Source organism: Vigna radiata, chromosome 10, assembly GCF_000741045.1.
Source record: "Vigna radiata var. radiata cultivar VC1973A chromosome 10, Vradiata_ver6, whole genome shotgun sequence".
NCBI lineage: Eukaryota > Viridiplantae > Streptophyta > Magnoliopsida > Fabales > Fabaceae > Vigna > Vigna radiata.
In genome coordinates, this window is record NC_028360.1 from 20,863,258 (window position 1) to 20,880,519 (window position 17,262).

Here is a 17,262-nt window from a genome sequence, read left to right on the forward strand (position 1 = left end):
CTACTTGATTGTGCCGGCGAAAGCAACAAGTCACCAACATTATCTTATTCCCATGATTTAATGTGATTAGTTTACATAAAATTGTTTCTATTTAGTCTTCAACGTGGCTGAACATATGTAGTTGAGGAATGTAAAAACTTGAGGAAAGAAACCAGAGAAAAGAAGTGGCATGAATTGAAAAAGAAAATTTATTTTATATCCTTTATTCTTATGTTATGTTTTTATAATATTTTATTTATACAAATCAAGACTAGATTAAAAAATTCAATTATACAACATTCAACCAACATAAATTTATAATTTAACCAGTGAAATATTTTCATCTCAGTACTCCTTTTTTTAATATGAGAAATAAATGTCATACATCATAAACAAGATGATAAAGATAAATAAAAAGAAAAAATGAGTTATTTTTTTATACACGGGAAAAGAAAAAAACAAAGAAACAATCAACTGTAAAAGATACATTTTAAACAGTTTTTAATGACTCTGTAGTTTCATATTTATGTGTGTGTTTTTTATTGGTGTACATGTGCGCATGTTACGACGTTTAAAAAAGTTAGTTCTTAATAAGTTTAATGTCTCAATATGTTTCTATTTTTGTACAGAATTTTAAATAAGTCTTTTTCTTTTTCGGCATCTCAATTGAGTCTTTATTTGATAAAATTGTATCAAATAGGATCTTTCCGTCAAATTGAGATGACGCCATTAGAAAGGTTATGCTGATAAAAAAATACAATTCAGTCACATTTTCAATGCCACGTAATAAAAAATTACACGGTCAACAAACCCTTCTTAACGGCTTCATCTCAATTTGAGGGAAAGACCCTATTTAATTCAATTTTAAGAAAATAAAGATTTAACTGAGACGCCAAAAAAGAAAGAAATCTGTTTAAGATTCTTGATAAAAATAGGAAACTTTTTTACACATTAAACCTTCTTAATATAAGGAGTTGATTTGTGATAAGCCATTAATAAATATAATAAAGCTTTCTTAAATGATCTTTGAAACGTGGCTACTTCCTTCTCAATTATCGATACTAGTACTAGGTCCCCTCTCTGTCTAAAATTAAATTAAAAAGTTTCCACCAATCAATTTTTTTTTTTTTATATTTAAGCTAATTTAAAGGTGTTGTAATGTAAACGACTAAACTATCCTTAAACAGGGAAGAGTCTAATCGAATATATGTTGATTTATCAAACTAATATGTATCCGGTCTGTACTTTTTTTATTAGGATGACATGTATTATTCATAATTAATTATAATAATTTGATATCAACAATTAATTAAATCACGTAATTCATATTCATACAAATAATAGTTCATAAATAATAATTGTATTTATTAATTATTATATTTATTGTTTAGTAATGTATTTGACTGATTTAATAGTCGAAGTATGTTTTCTATGCTACCCATTTCAAGAAATACCAGTCTTCTCATATTATCATCTTGAAAACAAGTTGGAATATTAATGAAATTTTAAATTACATATATTTTCAAGAGACAGCATAAATAAAAAATGACATTTATATAAAGGTAAATTTGTTTTGGTTTTATGTCGTGACTAAGTACAACGTTGGTTTCTTACAGAACACTGATTCTTTGTTTGTTTATATGTTTGCAGCATGCCACCTCTTTTATTCGGTCTTCTTCTTTTCTCCCTTACTTTCTCCAACCAACTTTCTCTTCTCCTATTCCTTCCTTTCCAATTGTTCCTTCTTCTCCTTTTTCTTCCCTTTTCTTCTTTCACCGGATCGTTCATTTTTTCACCTACTAAACTAATCATACATAACACTCATACCCTTTTCTGCTTTCGCTACCTCCCACAACTCACTTCAACGTTCAACAATGAAGTCTTTCGATTCTGTTACTGTAAGCTTCCTCCCTCTCCGTCTCACTTTCTTCACTAATTTTCGGCTGTCTCAGGTTTTTCTCTCTCACCCACTTCCTTCATTAAACATGTTTCCCACTTTCTTTATCCGTCAACTTCTAACCACCTTTTCGGGTTCCTCTCTGCTCAGAATCTATGATCCTCGACAAGTTGTTTTTATTCCTTTATTCTGTTACTGCTGCCTTTTTTTACTTTCTTTTTCTGCTATTGGTTTCACATTTTATACCCACCCTATTTTCAGTATTGTATTTTCGATGTTCACTTCATAATTTTATTGCATCCCTTGCATAAACTCTGTGATTTCTCTGCTCTGTTGGCCGTACACAGGATGGATAATCTGATTACAACCTTTTTAAGAACTCGGCAGTAGTTGATTGAATTGCGTTCATCACCCACTTGTTGTTATTCTAACCTTTGTCTTTGCCAGGGTCTCGTCTTGCCAGAACCTAAGAATAGGTTGTTCCTCTGGAGTGTCCTCATCGTGGTTTCTTTGATTTCTGGTGCTTATTTCGTTGGAAATGCTTTTTTTGCAAATGAATACAAACAGGTATGTATTATTGTATTTCTAACTCTCCAAGTTTCAATTTTAGTTAAAATATCTGCCAAATTAGGAATTTTGCTTGAATTTTGTTGTATTGTTGCTGCTCCCATTTTTTCTTCCTTATAAGAAGAAACAATTATCAAGTTGATATTTCCGTAGATATATATCCGGGTTTTGAAATACGAGCCACCTAGTTGGCTTTCTCTATGAATAATGCTTCAAAACTGTTACTTTTGGTAAAGTGGTGGGAAGAATATAATCCTGCATGGTATTTTTTCATTTGAGCATTGGCAAGATGTATCTTCTGGCTAGTATTTGCTGCTTTCAATTGATTTAACAATATTCAAATTCACCAACTTGGATTGTCTAACAAGGTCAAGTGGTTGCGAATTGACTTAAAAGTTCCACCACCATCAACATAAATTTGATCGCATCTGTTGCATCTCTTTTAGCTTTGACGAATGGTTCCCAGTTTAACTTAGGCTGGAGAAATGGAAGAAACAACCCCTATGCAATATTTTCTATAGGTTAAATTTTATGTAGGTATCAAAAACAACTGGGCCCACTCACTATTTAATGGGGTCCTGATAAAATTTTCTTAACAATAGGGAACTTGTGGGAAGAGCATTCATAGAGTGTTGGTAGCACTCAACTTTTAGGCTCTGACAGTTTGTACTTTTAGTGGAATTTTAGTTACTCTTGCTTTTATTTTCTGCAATTGAAAATTAGTTTTGCTTACTTGAAAATATTCTGGGTATTATGTATGCAGAGATTGGCACGATGGGGACTAATTCATACAATACCAGATTCAAACTCAAATGCTTGCAAGGTTTGTTATTTGGGGGGAGAGATTCTTTTTTATATAACTTGTAAGCTTATCCCTTGGAACTATCTTCAATTTTCTTCATTTTTCCATTTTCATAGAGAGAATGCTGGCCTTTGGGAAGTGAGGCATTGCCGGAAGGAATTATTGCCAGAACATCTAACTTGGAAATGCGGCCCTTATGGGACTCTGGTAAAGATCATGTATGTGTGAGGTGTGCTAATTCTAGTCCTTCATTTATTGTATAGAAATTCATCTAAGACTCATGAAGTGTTAATCTTAAGCTTCACATGATAAAATGTTGCTAATCAAATGTAAGTAGAGTCCTTTCGCGAAATATTTTTGGTTCTACTAAAGGTGGTCTGGAGTTTGATCTTGAACAAGTTATCTGATAAGTGCAATTAATATTTTTAATTCTGATGACTTTTGTTGTTTATATTAAGAGTTGGTGTATGGACATGTCGGGATATGATTAAGAAATAACTTCATATTTTTCTTTTTAAATTTGATACTAGTTTGCACTAAGTAAATACTTTTTTTTTTAATTCACATGTTAGGTATGAATTTGCATATAAAAGAGGAGAAAAATAAATACAAAACCATGGGGGACTAAACCAAACCCATGCTGGGAAATAAAACAATCACATTACCACAAAAGAATTAAACAAAACAAAAATTAGGGACTTTATACCTATTACAGAAAAAGTCTAATTGATGATAGAAGGTTGAACATTAAACCACTTAAAATCCAGTCTATTATCAATTCCAAAATTAGCACGACTCTCAACACACTGATTTTTATATGAAGGTGGAGGTTCACATGCTTTTGTGCCACTTAGTTCTTGACTGCTTTTTATATGTTAGAATGCTACTTTTAATGGTGTAATTTTATTCCTTTATTTATTTGTTTTTAAATGCACGTTTATGTTCTGGGATTATTGGAGTGTGCACAATGACGAGCTAACTGAAAGAAATGATGACTTGCAAATTATGCATATCAATAGCTTGCTCCATAAGTCAGAGTAGTTTTTTATTGCTCTTAGGAAATGTTCATGCATAGGATTAAAAGTCAAAGGAACAAAATACTTTACCAAATATTTTACTTTAGAATCTGGGACAGATCTCGCTTATATATGGGGAATCTACTGTTTATCCTTCCGAAAACAATTTATGTATGAGTTTCAATGAATAGAATTACAATGAACAATAAAATCTGAAACAAAAAATATAAAACAGGGTATTCAATAGACTCTTTACTCTTTGTCACTGTCCACTACTTATTTCCTGCATCCCTTTTGGCTCTATCCCCTTTCTTATTGGCACACAAGTTAAGTTTCTCTCTTGAATGCTTTGGTTGCCTCTCTTGTGATCTGCTACATTAAGCATTTGACTCTCTTTATGTAAATAAGTTTTTGTAACGACCCACTGATTGAAAGAGACCAGCTTAGGCAAATAAGAGGGTTACTAGGGGATTAGGACTCAGTTCTGTTAACAATAGAATAACTACTTATATTCAGTGACTAAAGGGATAAGGGGTAATGGTCAGAGTCTAGTAAAAGTTGCAAGCAAGAAGTTGGACATTGAAGGGAGAGAATGAACTACCTGGGAGTTAAAGAGGGAGATAGTCCCCATTGCATCATTTTGGATCTCTTGTTTAGCTGCCACTGATACCGATCAGAGTGGTTTCTATAATAAATATTTGTTACTCTACCTATTTCTGATCTGATCTATCACTATATTTTAGTCAAAATCCTGCTATCTTATAGGTTGATGGTATCTACCTTATTAATTTTCTTTTTATGCATCACTCTCTTTTTTGTAGACAATTTTAAAGCGCCCATTGAATTTGTTGGCTATGGCAGTAGGACTTAAGCAGAAAGATATTGTCAACAATATTGTTGAAAAGGTTATTATTCCTTCACGTGTGCAATTTTTCTTTGATCTAAAACTCATTCTATCTTCTGACTCATATTGCTGGTGGCAGTTCTTGTCAAGTGATTTTGTTGTGATGCTTTTTCACTATGATGGTTTTGTGGATGGATGGAAGAGTTTGGCTTGGAGTAACCATGTCATACATCTATCTGCTATAAATCAAACAAAATGGTATAAAAGGCTCAGGCAAATTTTTTCCTCTAGGTGTAATAATCTTTTCTGAAGATTAAGTTCTTGGGTAAAGATTGAGTAATATAATGCTATATCATGGCATAGGTGGTTTGCGAAACGGTTTTTGCATCCAGACATAATTGCCGAATACAACTACATATTTCTTTGGGACGAGGACCTTCTTGTTGATAATTTTGATCCAAAAAGGTAAGTGTTTTTTTCTTCATTTTGTAAAATTTCCCCGAGAAAGTAGGATGATACTAAATTTAGAGGTCTTACTTGACTATACTAGATGAGAAATAGTAATTTTTTTTATATCTCTGGTGATTATTATATGCCTCTTATAGGACTTGCTGATTATTTGACAGGTATTTATCTATTGTTAAAGAAGAGGGTCTTGAGATATCTCAGCCGGCTCTGGATCCTACCAAATCTGAGGTTCATCATCCATTGACAGTCCATAAAGCGGGATCAAAACTGCACAGGTTGACCTTGTTTTTCTAAGCTTTTGCAATAAACATGTTCCACTGGTAAATTCGCACCTTTATTAAAATTACAGCCAATATGACACTCTATTAACGATCTTAAATATTGTATAGTTCCCTGTCCTTTTGGGGGTTTCATTTAAAAAATATGTGCATACTAAGAGACACAGCGTCTCCATAAAGTGTACTATGGAAAAATGTGCCCTAATAGACTCTTGCTATTAATGTTACCAATGTATATGAACAGAGTGGTCCTAATATAGGGGACCTTTCAAAGAACTACGTTGGACATATGACCTTCCTGTAAGCTCTTTCATTTTATTTCAATTGAATACATAAAAAAAAAAACTTGTCACAGTAAAAATTTTAAAGCTTATTTAAGTAAATTTCATAGTTGAGTTTGTGAATAAGTTCTCATGTAATAAAAATTTATATAATTTAATATGGAGTTGCTTACTCTAACAAAGCCTTGATTGAGTATGTGCCTACAGTTATTAGAACATAACTGTTGAAAAACTGTCTTAAATGTTACCTTTGAAGAGATTCATCAGCAAAGCTGGGTGGAGTGTCGTAGTGTGGGAACCACCAGGCTCTTAGCAAATTAAAATTCCATATTAATTAAAGATATAAATAGTGTAGTCCTTATAAGGCATGATTAATTATCACCTTACAGGTTTTGTGGGAATTATTAGATTCTAAGTCCAATTTTTTAGAGTAACCAACATGATTCTGTATTAATGAGCTAGAATATTGCACAGTTCTTAGTCATTCTGTAGGTTATATTTCACAATATATGTGCCTCATGCACACATTACATCTCTATGTAAAGTGTGGTAGTCTGGAAAGCATACTGGACCAAATTTACCCCTATTATTTGTAGGCGATGAAGGAATGCTAAAATTGTCTACATTTAATTGAATACACATCTGCAGTGGCTTGTCTCGTAAATTCCATTATCTGATGTTCTGAGGTTGCATTCCCATGCGAACATGCTATAGGGGATTTTTTACTGGGATTTTTTTTTTTTCAAAAAATTGCTAATATTATTTTTGCTGTTATGACTATGCAGAAGGTATTATAAACTAAAAGGCAGTGGAAGGTGTGATGATAGTAGCATGGCTCCTCCTTGCATTGGGTAAACAGTTGCACACTGTGTGTCTTGTACTGGTTTCTTTTCAGTTAACTCACTGCTCATTCTTGCCATTAAATTGGATTCATGATTAAATATGGAAAGAATTTGTTTTGCAGTTGGGTGGAAATGATGGCACCAGTATTTTCGAAGAAGTCTTGGCAATGTGTATGGCATTTAATCCAGGTATGGATACTAAAACTAAGTAAATTTGGTACTTGATCTTATTGCGAAGACCGCAAAGAACTTTTTATGCTTGGGAACATTATATGATATGATAGCACAGATTTTTTAATTAACTTTTAAAATTCTGTAGAATTTTTTCTGTCTGAGAACATTATATAACATGCTAGAACTGTTTTTTAATTTTTGAATTTAGATTGGTTTTTTTACTATCATATATTCATATTCATGCAATCGTCTTTCTATCTACAGAATGACTTAATCCATGCCTGGGGCCTGGATAGGCAGCTTGGCTATTGTGCACAGGTAACTTGCTTGCTCCAGATCAGCATATTCATTTCATTCCAAATCCTTTTTATTCATCTCTCAGCCATATTTCAGGGTGATCGAATGAAAAATGTTGGTGTTGTTGATTCTGAGTACATAGTTCATCTGGGCCTGCCTACTCTTGGTGGCCCAAATGGCAATGAGGCAAGTGATTTCATTTCTACACGTACTGTAACTTGATGATAAGAGTCGCACAGTTTTCTATCTTGTCTGAATTTAAGCAGATTCTATATGAATTTGGCCTTGTTAAAGATTTGTATGCTTGACTACTTTTAGTTCAAGTTGACAACATATTAAAACCAGGTCTATCTGTGCTTAGATTTTACTGGCAGTCTAATGATTAATAAGGGTCTTTGTCCTTTGGATTGCAGGCATCGTCAGACTCCCCTGGAGGTAATGCTAGAGCCAATGTAAGTAACATAGTTGCACAAAAGAATAATGAAGACTTTATGGACCTTTAGCTCCATTTACTGCCCTTATTTGACAAAGCAACATGCTACATGCAGGTTAGGATGCAATCATACATTGAAATGCAGGTTTTCGGTAAAAGATGGAGAGATGCAGCAAAGAAAGACAAATGTTGGATTGATCCATATCAACAACAGGCAAACCTGACAAACCATTAACTGATTGAATGCCAAGTCCAGTGTCCATGTTCATAGTCACGTTTGAAATTCACACGTCACATTTTGCATCCGATTTTTGTTTCTAGTCTCAGGTATACAGGTGTTCATATTGCATAGTTTATTTTATTCTTTTTCAAGGATGGTCAATGTAAAAAATGAATTATAGCCCTTTTTATTCTGGAAAGGGTGATTCAGAATGTAAAAGTTACATTTTGGACTGTCTTTTTCTAGGAATGCATCAAGTTGTGAGCTTTTTCCTAAATGTATGTTTTTTTGTGCCTTTGAGAACTGGTGCTATAACTTGGATGCGTTAAAACAATATACATTGGAGAAGTTAGCTAGACAACACTTAAAAATTTGAGGTAGAATTTGCTAAAAGAGAGTCCCAGTAGAAGTGTTAATTTGGCCAGATTAACTTTTAAGCAACATATTTGTTGTTTAGGCCCTTGTCCAAAGAAAGGAAAGCTTTTTGTTAAAGAGATTTATAAATCCAAGTAATATATGAAAAGTAAATGTTATAATATATATATATATATAATAAAAATAATTATATACTCCAGATGTAATAAATATATAAAAATTAACAACATATATTGAACTTATGTATAATAACCTTCATTATTATATAAATAACAATATTAATGATTTTATTAATGAATAATAGAAATAATTGTGTCATAATAATTATAGCAATCATCAAAATAAAATATTACTGAAAAAAGTGGTGAAAGTTAAAAAAAAAAAAAAGGAGAACGAGAAAGAGAAAGCGTCTCCAAATGTAAAAGGGTTAGTTAGGGTTTATCATAGCGTTGTTGGTGTGGGAGGAGTGAAAGAAACACTGCGCAGAGATTCAGTTCGCATCCCATTACCATATCAAGATGTCGCTTAACCGCCTGCTCCTACGTCGCCTGTCCTCCATCGCCGCCTCCCGGCCCATCTTCTCTCTCACCCAGACCCGTTCCTACGCCTTTTCCTCCGCCGAAGAAGCTGCGGCCGAGCGCCGCCGACGGAAGCGGCGTCTGCGCATCGAGCCTCCCCTGAATGCTATTCGTCCTCCGCCGCAGCAGGGCCCTCCGCGTGACCCTAACGCTCCTCGCCTCCCGGACTCCACTTCAGCGCTTGTGGGCCCCCGGTTGAGCCTCCACAACCGCGTGCAGTCCCTCATCCGAGCAGGCGACCTCGAGGCGGCTTCCGCCATCGCCCGGCACGCGGTGTTCTCTGTGACACGGCCCACCGTTTTCACCTGTAACGCCATCATCGCTGCCATGTACCGGTCGAAGCGGTACGAGGAGGCTATTGCCCTCTTCCACTTCTTCTTCAACCAATTCAATATCGTCCCCAACATCGTCTCTTACAACAACGTGATCAACACCCACTGCGATGAGGGTCGTGTCGACGTGGCCCTTGAAGTCTATCGCCACGTCCTCGCCAACGCTCCCTTTAGTCCCTCCCCCGTCACCTATCGCCATCTCACCAAAGGATTGATCCAAGCCGGTCGAATTTCCGAAGCCGTCGACCTCTTGCGCGAGATGCTCACTAAGGGCCACGGCGCGGATTCCCTCGTCTACAACAACCTCATTTCAGGTTTTCTCGAACTGGAGAATTTGGAGAAGGCCAATGAGCTCTTCGACGAGCTTAAGGAGCGCTGCCTGGTGTATGACGGGGTTGTGAACTCCACTTTCATGGAATGGTTCTTCAAAAAAGGTAGGGATAAGGAAGCCATGGAGTCCTACAGGTCCTTGTTAGAGCGCCAGTTTAGGATGACCCCTGCCACTTGCAATGTTTTGTTGGAGTGTTTGCTCAAGCATGCCAGGAAAACCGAGGCTTGGGCCTTGTTTGATCATATGCTCGACAATCACACCCCTCCCAATTTCCAAGCTGTTAACTCTGATACCTTCAATATTATGGTCAATGAGTGTTTTAAGCTCGGAAGCTTTGAGGAGGCCCTTGCAACTTTTAAGAAGGTTGGTACTAAACCTAATTCTAAGCCCTTTGCCATGGACGTTGCTGGCTACAATAATATCATTGCTAGGTTTTGTGAGAATGGGATGCTTTCGCAAGCTGAGACCCTGTTTGAAGAACTGTGCTCGAAGTCTTTAAGCCCCGATGTTCCTACTCACAGAACTTTGATTGAAGCCTACTTGAGAATGGAGAGGATCGATGATGCTCTCAGGGTGTTCAACAGAATGGCGGATGCTGGTCTTAGGGTAGTTGCTGCTTTTGGTAACATGGTGTTTGATAAATTGATTAAGAATGGTAAGGCTAGTGAATGTGCTCAAATTTTAAGTAAATTAGGAGAGAAAGATCCCAAACCAGACCCCACTTGCTATGAGGTCGTAATCAAGGGACTTTGTGCCCATGGGTTATTGGACAAAAGCGTAGAGCTGCTGGATGAGGTTATGAGGTATGGTGTTGGGGTTACTTCTGCCTTGCGGGAATGTGTTACTGAGGTTTTTAAGGAAGCCGGGAGAGGTGACGAGATTGAAAGGCTACTAGATGTCAACAGATTTGCATACACTCCTCGTCCATCCCCTCCAAGACCTGCTTACCGTGCACCACCGGTCAGGTTGCCCTCGGAAATGGCAGGGGCGCCACATAACCCGCATTCTGCACAAATGGCAGCTCAACTGCACCCGCCACCACCTTTTCAGATGTCAGGAGCTACACTTAACCCTTCTGGGTTTCCAACACAAAGGGCGGCACAGAGTCCAACACCTCCTTCTCCTCAAATGACTGGAGCACATTATCCACCTTCTGGGTTTCAATTGCCACGTTCTCAAATGGCCGGAGCACCACATAACTCATCTTATGTGGCTCCAAATCAAGTGTCCGGACACGAACGCCCGCCTATGCATCAACCTTCATGGAATTTTTCTCCTCCAATGACTGGGCCTCACACTACAGCACCTGGACCTTCACCTCATATGCTAGGACAATCTCACCACCCCTCTACATCCGAACTTTCTTCTCAAACGAACAGGGCAGCCCCGCAAATGACGGCCCAGCATTATACACCATCTGGACCTTCACCTCAAATGGCAGGATATCAGCCTTATGCAACACCACGTGGGCTCCAACAAATGTCAGAACCACGATATCCACCGTCTGGAGTTCCCCCTCCAATGGTTGGACAACACCATCCACCAGCTGGACCAGCTCCCCCAGTATCAGGGTCATATGTTCCTTCATATGGGGCCTCACCTAAAATTTCACCGCCTTATCGTACAGCCCCAGGACCATCTTCTCACCTGACTGGACCGTATCACCCTTCTTCAGGAGTAGGTTCTCACTTTGAGGAATCACATCAACAGCAATCAGAAGTCCCTGAACAGGTAGCAGCTTAATCCTCTGTGACACCGGTTTCTGCTCTTCGGTATCACTATATTTATGAGTTTATAGAACGATGATACAAGAATTTATGTCACATGTAATCCTGTCTTGTATGACATGTCATTTTTAATTTATTCTTATAAATCAACCTTTAATGTCACGCCTTGATATCTATATTTTTTGTACTGCCATTGATATTCTTCCCCATTTAACCAGAGAAATTTCAAGTTTTTTGCCTCAAGAGTTATATTTAGACTATGTACTAGATATTAGCTTTAAGCTTAAGCTGTATTTGGAGAAAGATAGTGTGTATTCTTTTAGGAGAATTTGAATTTCCTTATGATAACACATCTTGTTGAGATATTGAATGCAAAAGTTTTAAAGTGATCAGCATCTTATCGATATTTCATCAGAATTAGAAATCGATTATAACAAAGTGAAATTATAAAGGACCGTGGCCTCTCGGTTGCTCTCACATTGCTTCAATCAGTGACTCCTTCAGTAGAAACAAACAATTGCAATTTTGTAAGCAAGCTCATAAAAAATGCTGTTCAGTTGAGACCACCATTTGTTATTGGTTCATTAGACCTTGTTTTTCTATATGTAGACAAAGTTGAATTGAATCCATTATTGTAGATAAAAGGTTCATTTCTCACTGGAGTACTGCAAATTTGTAAGGCTCTAAAATTTATTGTATATGTAGTAGCTCTGATACAGATGGTATGCAAATGTATCATTAAATGCATATTGCACATATGCGCGGGGGTATGCATATGAAGCGACATAATTTTCAGAAAGTTAGAATGAATATTACTTCATCAGCTGGATTTTTTTTGTTAGAGTATTATTTTTGTCATTTTATTCTTCTGTTTAATTAATTTCAAATCTTTTGAAAATTTTGATATTTTTAATTAAGTTTTTAAAAATTTTGTTATTGAGTATTCAAAATTTTTATATTTTCTATTGAGTTCTTGTCGTGAATGACCATTGTTATCTTCATCGATCATTTTATTTACTTCTCTTTACGCATTAAGAATATAAAGGTTTCGTAAAGAAGTATGAGATTTTGTGGTTTATTTAAAATAATATTGCAATTGAAGTAAAAAATAAATGGGTGACTTTTAGTTGGAAACATGTTAGATTTGTTTTCATTATTATTTACAACAATTAAGTGTCATTGTTCTCCTATGTAGTGATGATGATGATTCTTGTTATCTAATATTGGAATGAAGGTGAAAGTGAAAGTTTTATGTTGTACTTGAGAAAGTGAAAGTGTTGTCATTTTCCTGGTGTCTTTTTCCCAAGATTTGTTTGATCCATAAATGGGTAGCTTCTTCCTACATCTGCATCCATTTCAAGCTGCACTCCCATGGAGTGAAATGACCTATTTGTCTTTATTTTCTTCATTTCATCTTCTTCCCACACCAATCTATTGCACCTTCTCTTTCACTCCTTCTTCGGTTTGTTTTAGAATGAATACCTTACCACGGTCAATAAATTCGTTCGTTGCCCCGCTGTGCCGATTAAAAAAATTGGTTTTTTTGTCTGTTCTCACTAATGTGCATTCCAGAATATGAATTTTGTATTTCATATCCAACGTTATGGAATGTATTTTTTAGTGTATATTTCGAAATATAGAATCCAAAATACGAATTTATATTCTGGAATGTCTCCAAATTATTGATTTCTGAACTTAATAAAAATAATAAACTAGAGGATAAAATAAAATTTTCAAGCCTACGGGAAGTACGGGTTAAAACTATGGAAGTGCAGGAGAAATTGTCTTCAACCTTCAACTTAAGACACATAAAGTCCAAAACATAACATAAGAAAAATATATTTTCACACTTAAATTTTTTACATTCATTTGACACTATCATTTTTTACTTTTTATTTTTTTCTTTAAATATAATATTTTATATTTTTATGACTATTTTATCCTTATTCTGTATCAAATGAATGTAAAGATGTGTTATAATACTCTTACTAATAAAATAATTATTGTATTGTCAAGAGGTGACTGATAATTATTATACCATCTAAAGATGACTGACTGACCTCTTCGCATTTAGGTTTAGATCGAATCGGTGCGAAATTATTGTAGTTAAGAAAGTTTTATCAAAACAATAAGTTTTAAATAAAGATTTGTCATAGGTCGAACTAATCTTCTGGACTTTGAATTGAGTTCGTTATGGATCGAGCAGGATCAAAATTCAATTTAGCGAGTATTTTAGTTATTATTTAAAATTTTAGTTATCTTTGTAGTATTTGCTAAATACTTTGTTTGTATCTTTGTATTTTGTTATTATTTCTATAATTTTTGTTCAATTTTTATCTTAGTAATTGAAATATTTTCCTATTTTCTAGAGAATAAAAACAATTTGTAATTATTTCATCTATAAATAAAAGTCTTATTCCTAGAATCAAGGGATAAAACTATTTTAGTACGAGTGCTTTATATTTTACTTTAGGTCAAGAGAATTCTATGTGTTTGTCTTCGATAAAAAAACACTTAGTTTTTTTTTATTGGCATCTACCGTGGAGTTATAGTAGAACTTGATCCCAAACTACAATCAATAAAGCATCTATGGTCATTGGGAATGCCATGAGCAATGACGGGGACAAACAACCATCAATACAACAAGTCATGCAAAGTATTAAAGAGTTGAGACGAGAGAATGAGGCGATATGATGATGTTCAGACTTGAGCAGGGCTAAGCGAGTGATACTACAACAAGAAGTCCAAAGAGGGACACAAACAATTGCAACATCAAGTTGAGAAGGAGTGCGAACAATTGCAGTGAGAAGCCAAGGAGGAATGCAAGCGATCGATAAGGGAAACCAATGAGTTATGCTATCATCTAGAAAAAAAAGCTCTATGTCTACAAGAACAATTACAAAAAAACAATGAATAATTGTAGTAGTGGATGTGTGATAATGTAAATCTAAGATGACATGGAGACTTCCCATTGGCGCCATCATGGAATGGAAGAATGTCACCCATTCTCAACGAAGATCGTGGACAAGCAGTTACCCCTTAACTTCCTAGTTTTGAAGGTCCCTCCATTTTTGGGAGATTTTGATCCCGAGGTTCATTTGAAGGCTTTAAAGACATAAATGCTTATTATATAGGACATTGAGGCCATCTAATGCAAGATGTTTGTTGGAACATTGGTTTCCACCGCATTGGAATAGTTTAGTACCATGCCTGACACCATTATTACTTCATTTTCCATGTTTTCACAAAATATTTTTCGAGTGATTCGCGACAACTAGAGCAAAATCCCTTGAGATGGCTAATATGTTCGATATAAAGCAACAGATGGATGAATCGTTAAAAAAATATCTCGGTCGCTTTTGCGACATAAGCATGAGGCTACTATATCCAAATGAAGGAATGTTGGTAAGAACATTTGTTAAAGGGTTAAGGGCTAACTCATTTTGTGAGTCTCTCCTCAAGTTACCAATCTAATCCTTACTAGAAGTGCGTAGCTGAGCATCTATACTCATTGAAATCGATAAGACAATATGACAGAAATAAGCGGAAGAAAAACATACATTAGCCGAATTACAAAGTAATAAAGGGACAAAAATTCAAAAGGAGAGCATCTTACCAAAGCGAGTGGATAACAAAGATGTTCCATATAAAGATTTTGAGAAGGGAAAAGGACAAAAGATAAAGACCAAACCATTCGAGCTTTACCTCTTCATGTATGGACATGCTAAATGATGAGGAGGTCTCTAAGCATTTGAGTTTTTCAATGTTGACCTCTAAAGTAATAGGTAGAAAAACAATAACCTAGTGTGATTTTCATCATACATAAAAACGTAATACTGAAAGTTATTACTCATTAACAAATTAACTTGGTAGATTAACGTATAAAAGGTTATTGGAAAAATATTTAAAAGAGAAAAAGAAGAATGAAGATGTTGTGAAGAAAACAAATGATGACCATGAAATTCCCGTTTTAGGAGATTTCAACACTATTGTAGAAGGTTTTGCAAGCGGAGTGACAATAAGGTTGACTAAAAAGCGTTGTGTCATGAATGTCATGTATGTACAGAAAGTAGACTAGACAATGTCAACACCCGATGTGACATGGAGAAAATGGATCATACAACATAAAGGTGATCCCATAACAATTCTTAAAGCGAAACATGCACCAAGTTCTAATTGACCAAAGAACTTTGGCAAATGTGATGTTTTGGGATGCCTTTGTAGGATCTAGATTCCTCGAGACTAGTTACACACTTTTGATGATGTCCTGATGAAATTTTTAGGTGAACAAGTGGAAGTTAGAGGATACATTTAAGGACGATCTTCTCATATGAGCATACTGCAAAAATCATTGTAGTTAGATACAATGTGGTTAAGGCACAATCTTCATGAATTTTATTATTAGAATGAGTATCTCTTAACAAGCTTGAGACAATTATATCAATATTTCATCTTAAAATGAAGTTCTCAATTGTCTAGAGAAAAATAGTGAAAATATAGAATTGTATTACAATTTGACAATAACTTTTAATATTGTCTATCTTATGTTTATATATTTTGATTCTGGGACACTTTGAAATATTTAAACAATTAATGAAATTTTTTCTTTTGTTTTCTTTATTTGCATATTAGAATTTTTTTAAGAGTTTTATAATTTTTTTTTTATAATTTAATTTGTCATTCTTAAGGAAAAAATACATTGAATTATGAAATCATAGCAAGATAATAATAAATAATAAAATATTATTGAATTATAAATATTGTAATATAAAGTGAACTATATGATATTTTTAAGTGTCGTTCTTTTCATTAGATTTATTAAATTTGTATGTTTTGGGAGTTAACTTCAAACATCATATTATCTTTCGGAAACTCTTTCCATAAATCTCAAATGTTAAATACACTCGATTGAAATGGAGAGTCTATTTATTTTCCTCTTTTCCTTTTCTATTCTTTTTTTTAACTTTTATCATCCGAGTGCAGTTTAGAATAGATGAAACGTACTCATTTGAAAACATTATTACGTCATAAAAAACAAAATAGAAATTTTACATTCATAGAAGCGCAGGCTAGGCTAATGGGCCTTGAGAAGAAAAGATGAGGGGCGTTGATCTCTACACCTCCACCTGTTTGGACTTCCATCTCCCATCCCACTTTTATCCTTCTTTTTTTTTATTTATATTTTTATTTATTATTTATATTCCTATTATACCCTTTAGTAAAATCTAATAGATTAATTTTAATTCTAATATAAACCTAACTTTTTTCTTCCAACGTCCTGTTCTCTATCTGTTTCATTTGGTTTTTCGAATTCTTTGTGTTCTCTTTTCTTTCACTGTCACAATTTTCTTTCATTGTGAGAATTGCTGGCAGAATTCTTCTTCTTTTTCCTGTGATCGTGTCTGTAGCATAGTGTTTGAAGGCGTGGTGGCGAAAAGAGACACATGAGCACCGAAGAGGTATGTAATTTACGGATAAAAATAGCTTAAACCCTTAAACGGATCTGATTATCCGTCAAAGGATGTTAACATCCGTTAAGGTCTGTCTTCTTCCTCTATCTTCTTCCTCCTACGCACACACACAAACCTCTACCAGAAACATCACAGCACAAAGCAAAACACAAATCGCGCAGAGCAAAAATCAATTTGATCTTAAACTCTAAATCACATACATTTGCAAACCAAAAAATCAACACAATGATGCAAAACGAAAACTAAGTGTGCTTTGCCCCCACACATCCTCATTCACATACTTTCCGAGAAAACTTCGCGGAAGGTCACCCATCCCAGAATTTCTCCAGGCTAAGCACGCTTAACCATGA

At 35.0% G+C, this 17,262-nt stretch overlaps 2 protein-coding genes across 3 annotated transcripts; both read left to right on the forward strand.

Annotated features, from left to right (window-relative positions):
* The first annotated feature begins 1,575 nt into the window (after positions 1–1,575).
* LOC106775245 lies at positions 1,576–8,331 on the forward strand. 2 transcript variants are annotated; one of them, XM_014662338.2, is made up of 14 exons: positions 1,576–1,931; positions 2,324–2,443; positions 3,207–3,266; positions 3,362–3,463; positions 5,083–5,166; positions 5,245–5,363; positions 5,469–5,570; positions 5,732–5,848; positions 6,918–6,983; positions 7,097–7,163; positions 7,413–7,466; positions 7,542–7,631; positions 7,859–7,897; positions 7,994–8,331. In XM_014662338.2, exons 1-14 carry the CDS (start codon positions 1,854–1,856, stop codon positions 8,111–8,113), a joined length of 1,218 nt encoding a protein of 405 aa, XP_014517824.1. In that variant the 5' UTR covers positions 1,576–1,853; the 3' UTR covers positions 8,114–8,331. The 2 variants fall into 2 exon arrangements, with proteins under 2 accessions (XP_014517824.1, XP_014517826.1); XM_014662340.2 differs by having other exon boundaries at positions 1,579–1,877.
* Positions 8,332–8,875: 544 nt separating this feature from the next.
* LOC106776127 (pentatricopeptide repeat-containing protein At1g10270-like) lies at positions 8,876–11,690 on the forward strand. The gene has a single exon (XM_014663461.2). The coding sequence runs from the start codon at positions 8,992–8,994 to the stop codon at positions 11,455–11,457; it is 2,466 nt and encodes an 821-aa protein (XP_014518947.1). The 5' UTR covers positions 8,876–8,991; the 3' UTR covers positions 11,458–11,690.
* The last annotated feature ends 5,572 nt before the right edge of the window (positions 11,691–17,262 follow it).

Bases quoted from the DNA above. Each gene is read 5' to 3' on its own strand.
- LOC106775245 (XM_014662338.2), top strand. From the start codon at position 1,854: ATGAAGTCTTTCGATTCTGTTACTGTAAGCTTCCTCCCTCTCCGTCTC. The intron at 2,444-3,206 runs GTATGTATTATT...TTATGTATGCAG, and splicing joins TTGCAAATGAATACAAACAG to AGATTGGCACGATGGGGACT. The intron at 5,364-5,468 runs GTATAAAAGGCT...ATCATGGCATAG, and splicing joins GCTATAAATCAAACAAAATG to GTGGTTTGCGAAACGGTTTT.
- LOC106776127 (XM_014663461.2), top strand. From the start codon at position 8,992: ATGTCGCTTAACCGCCTGCTCCTACGTCGCCTGTCCTCCATCGCCGCC.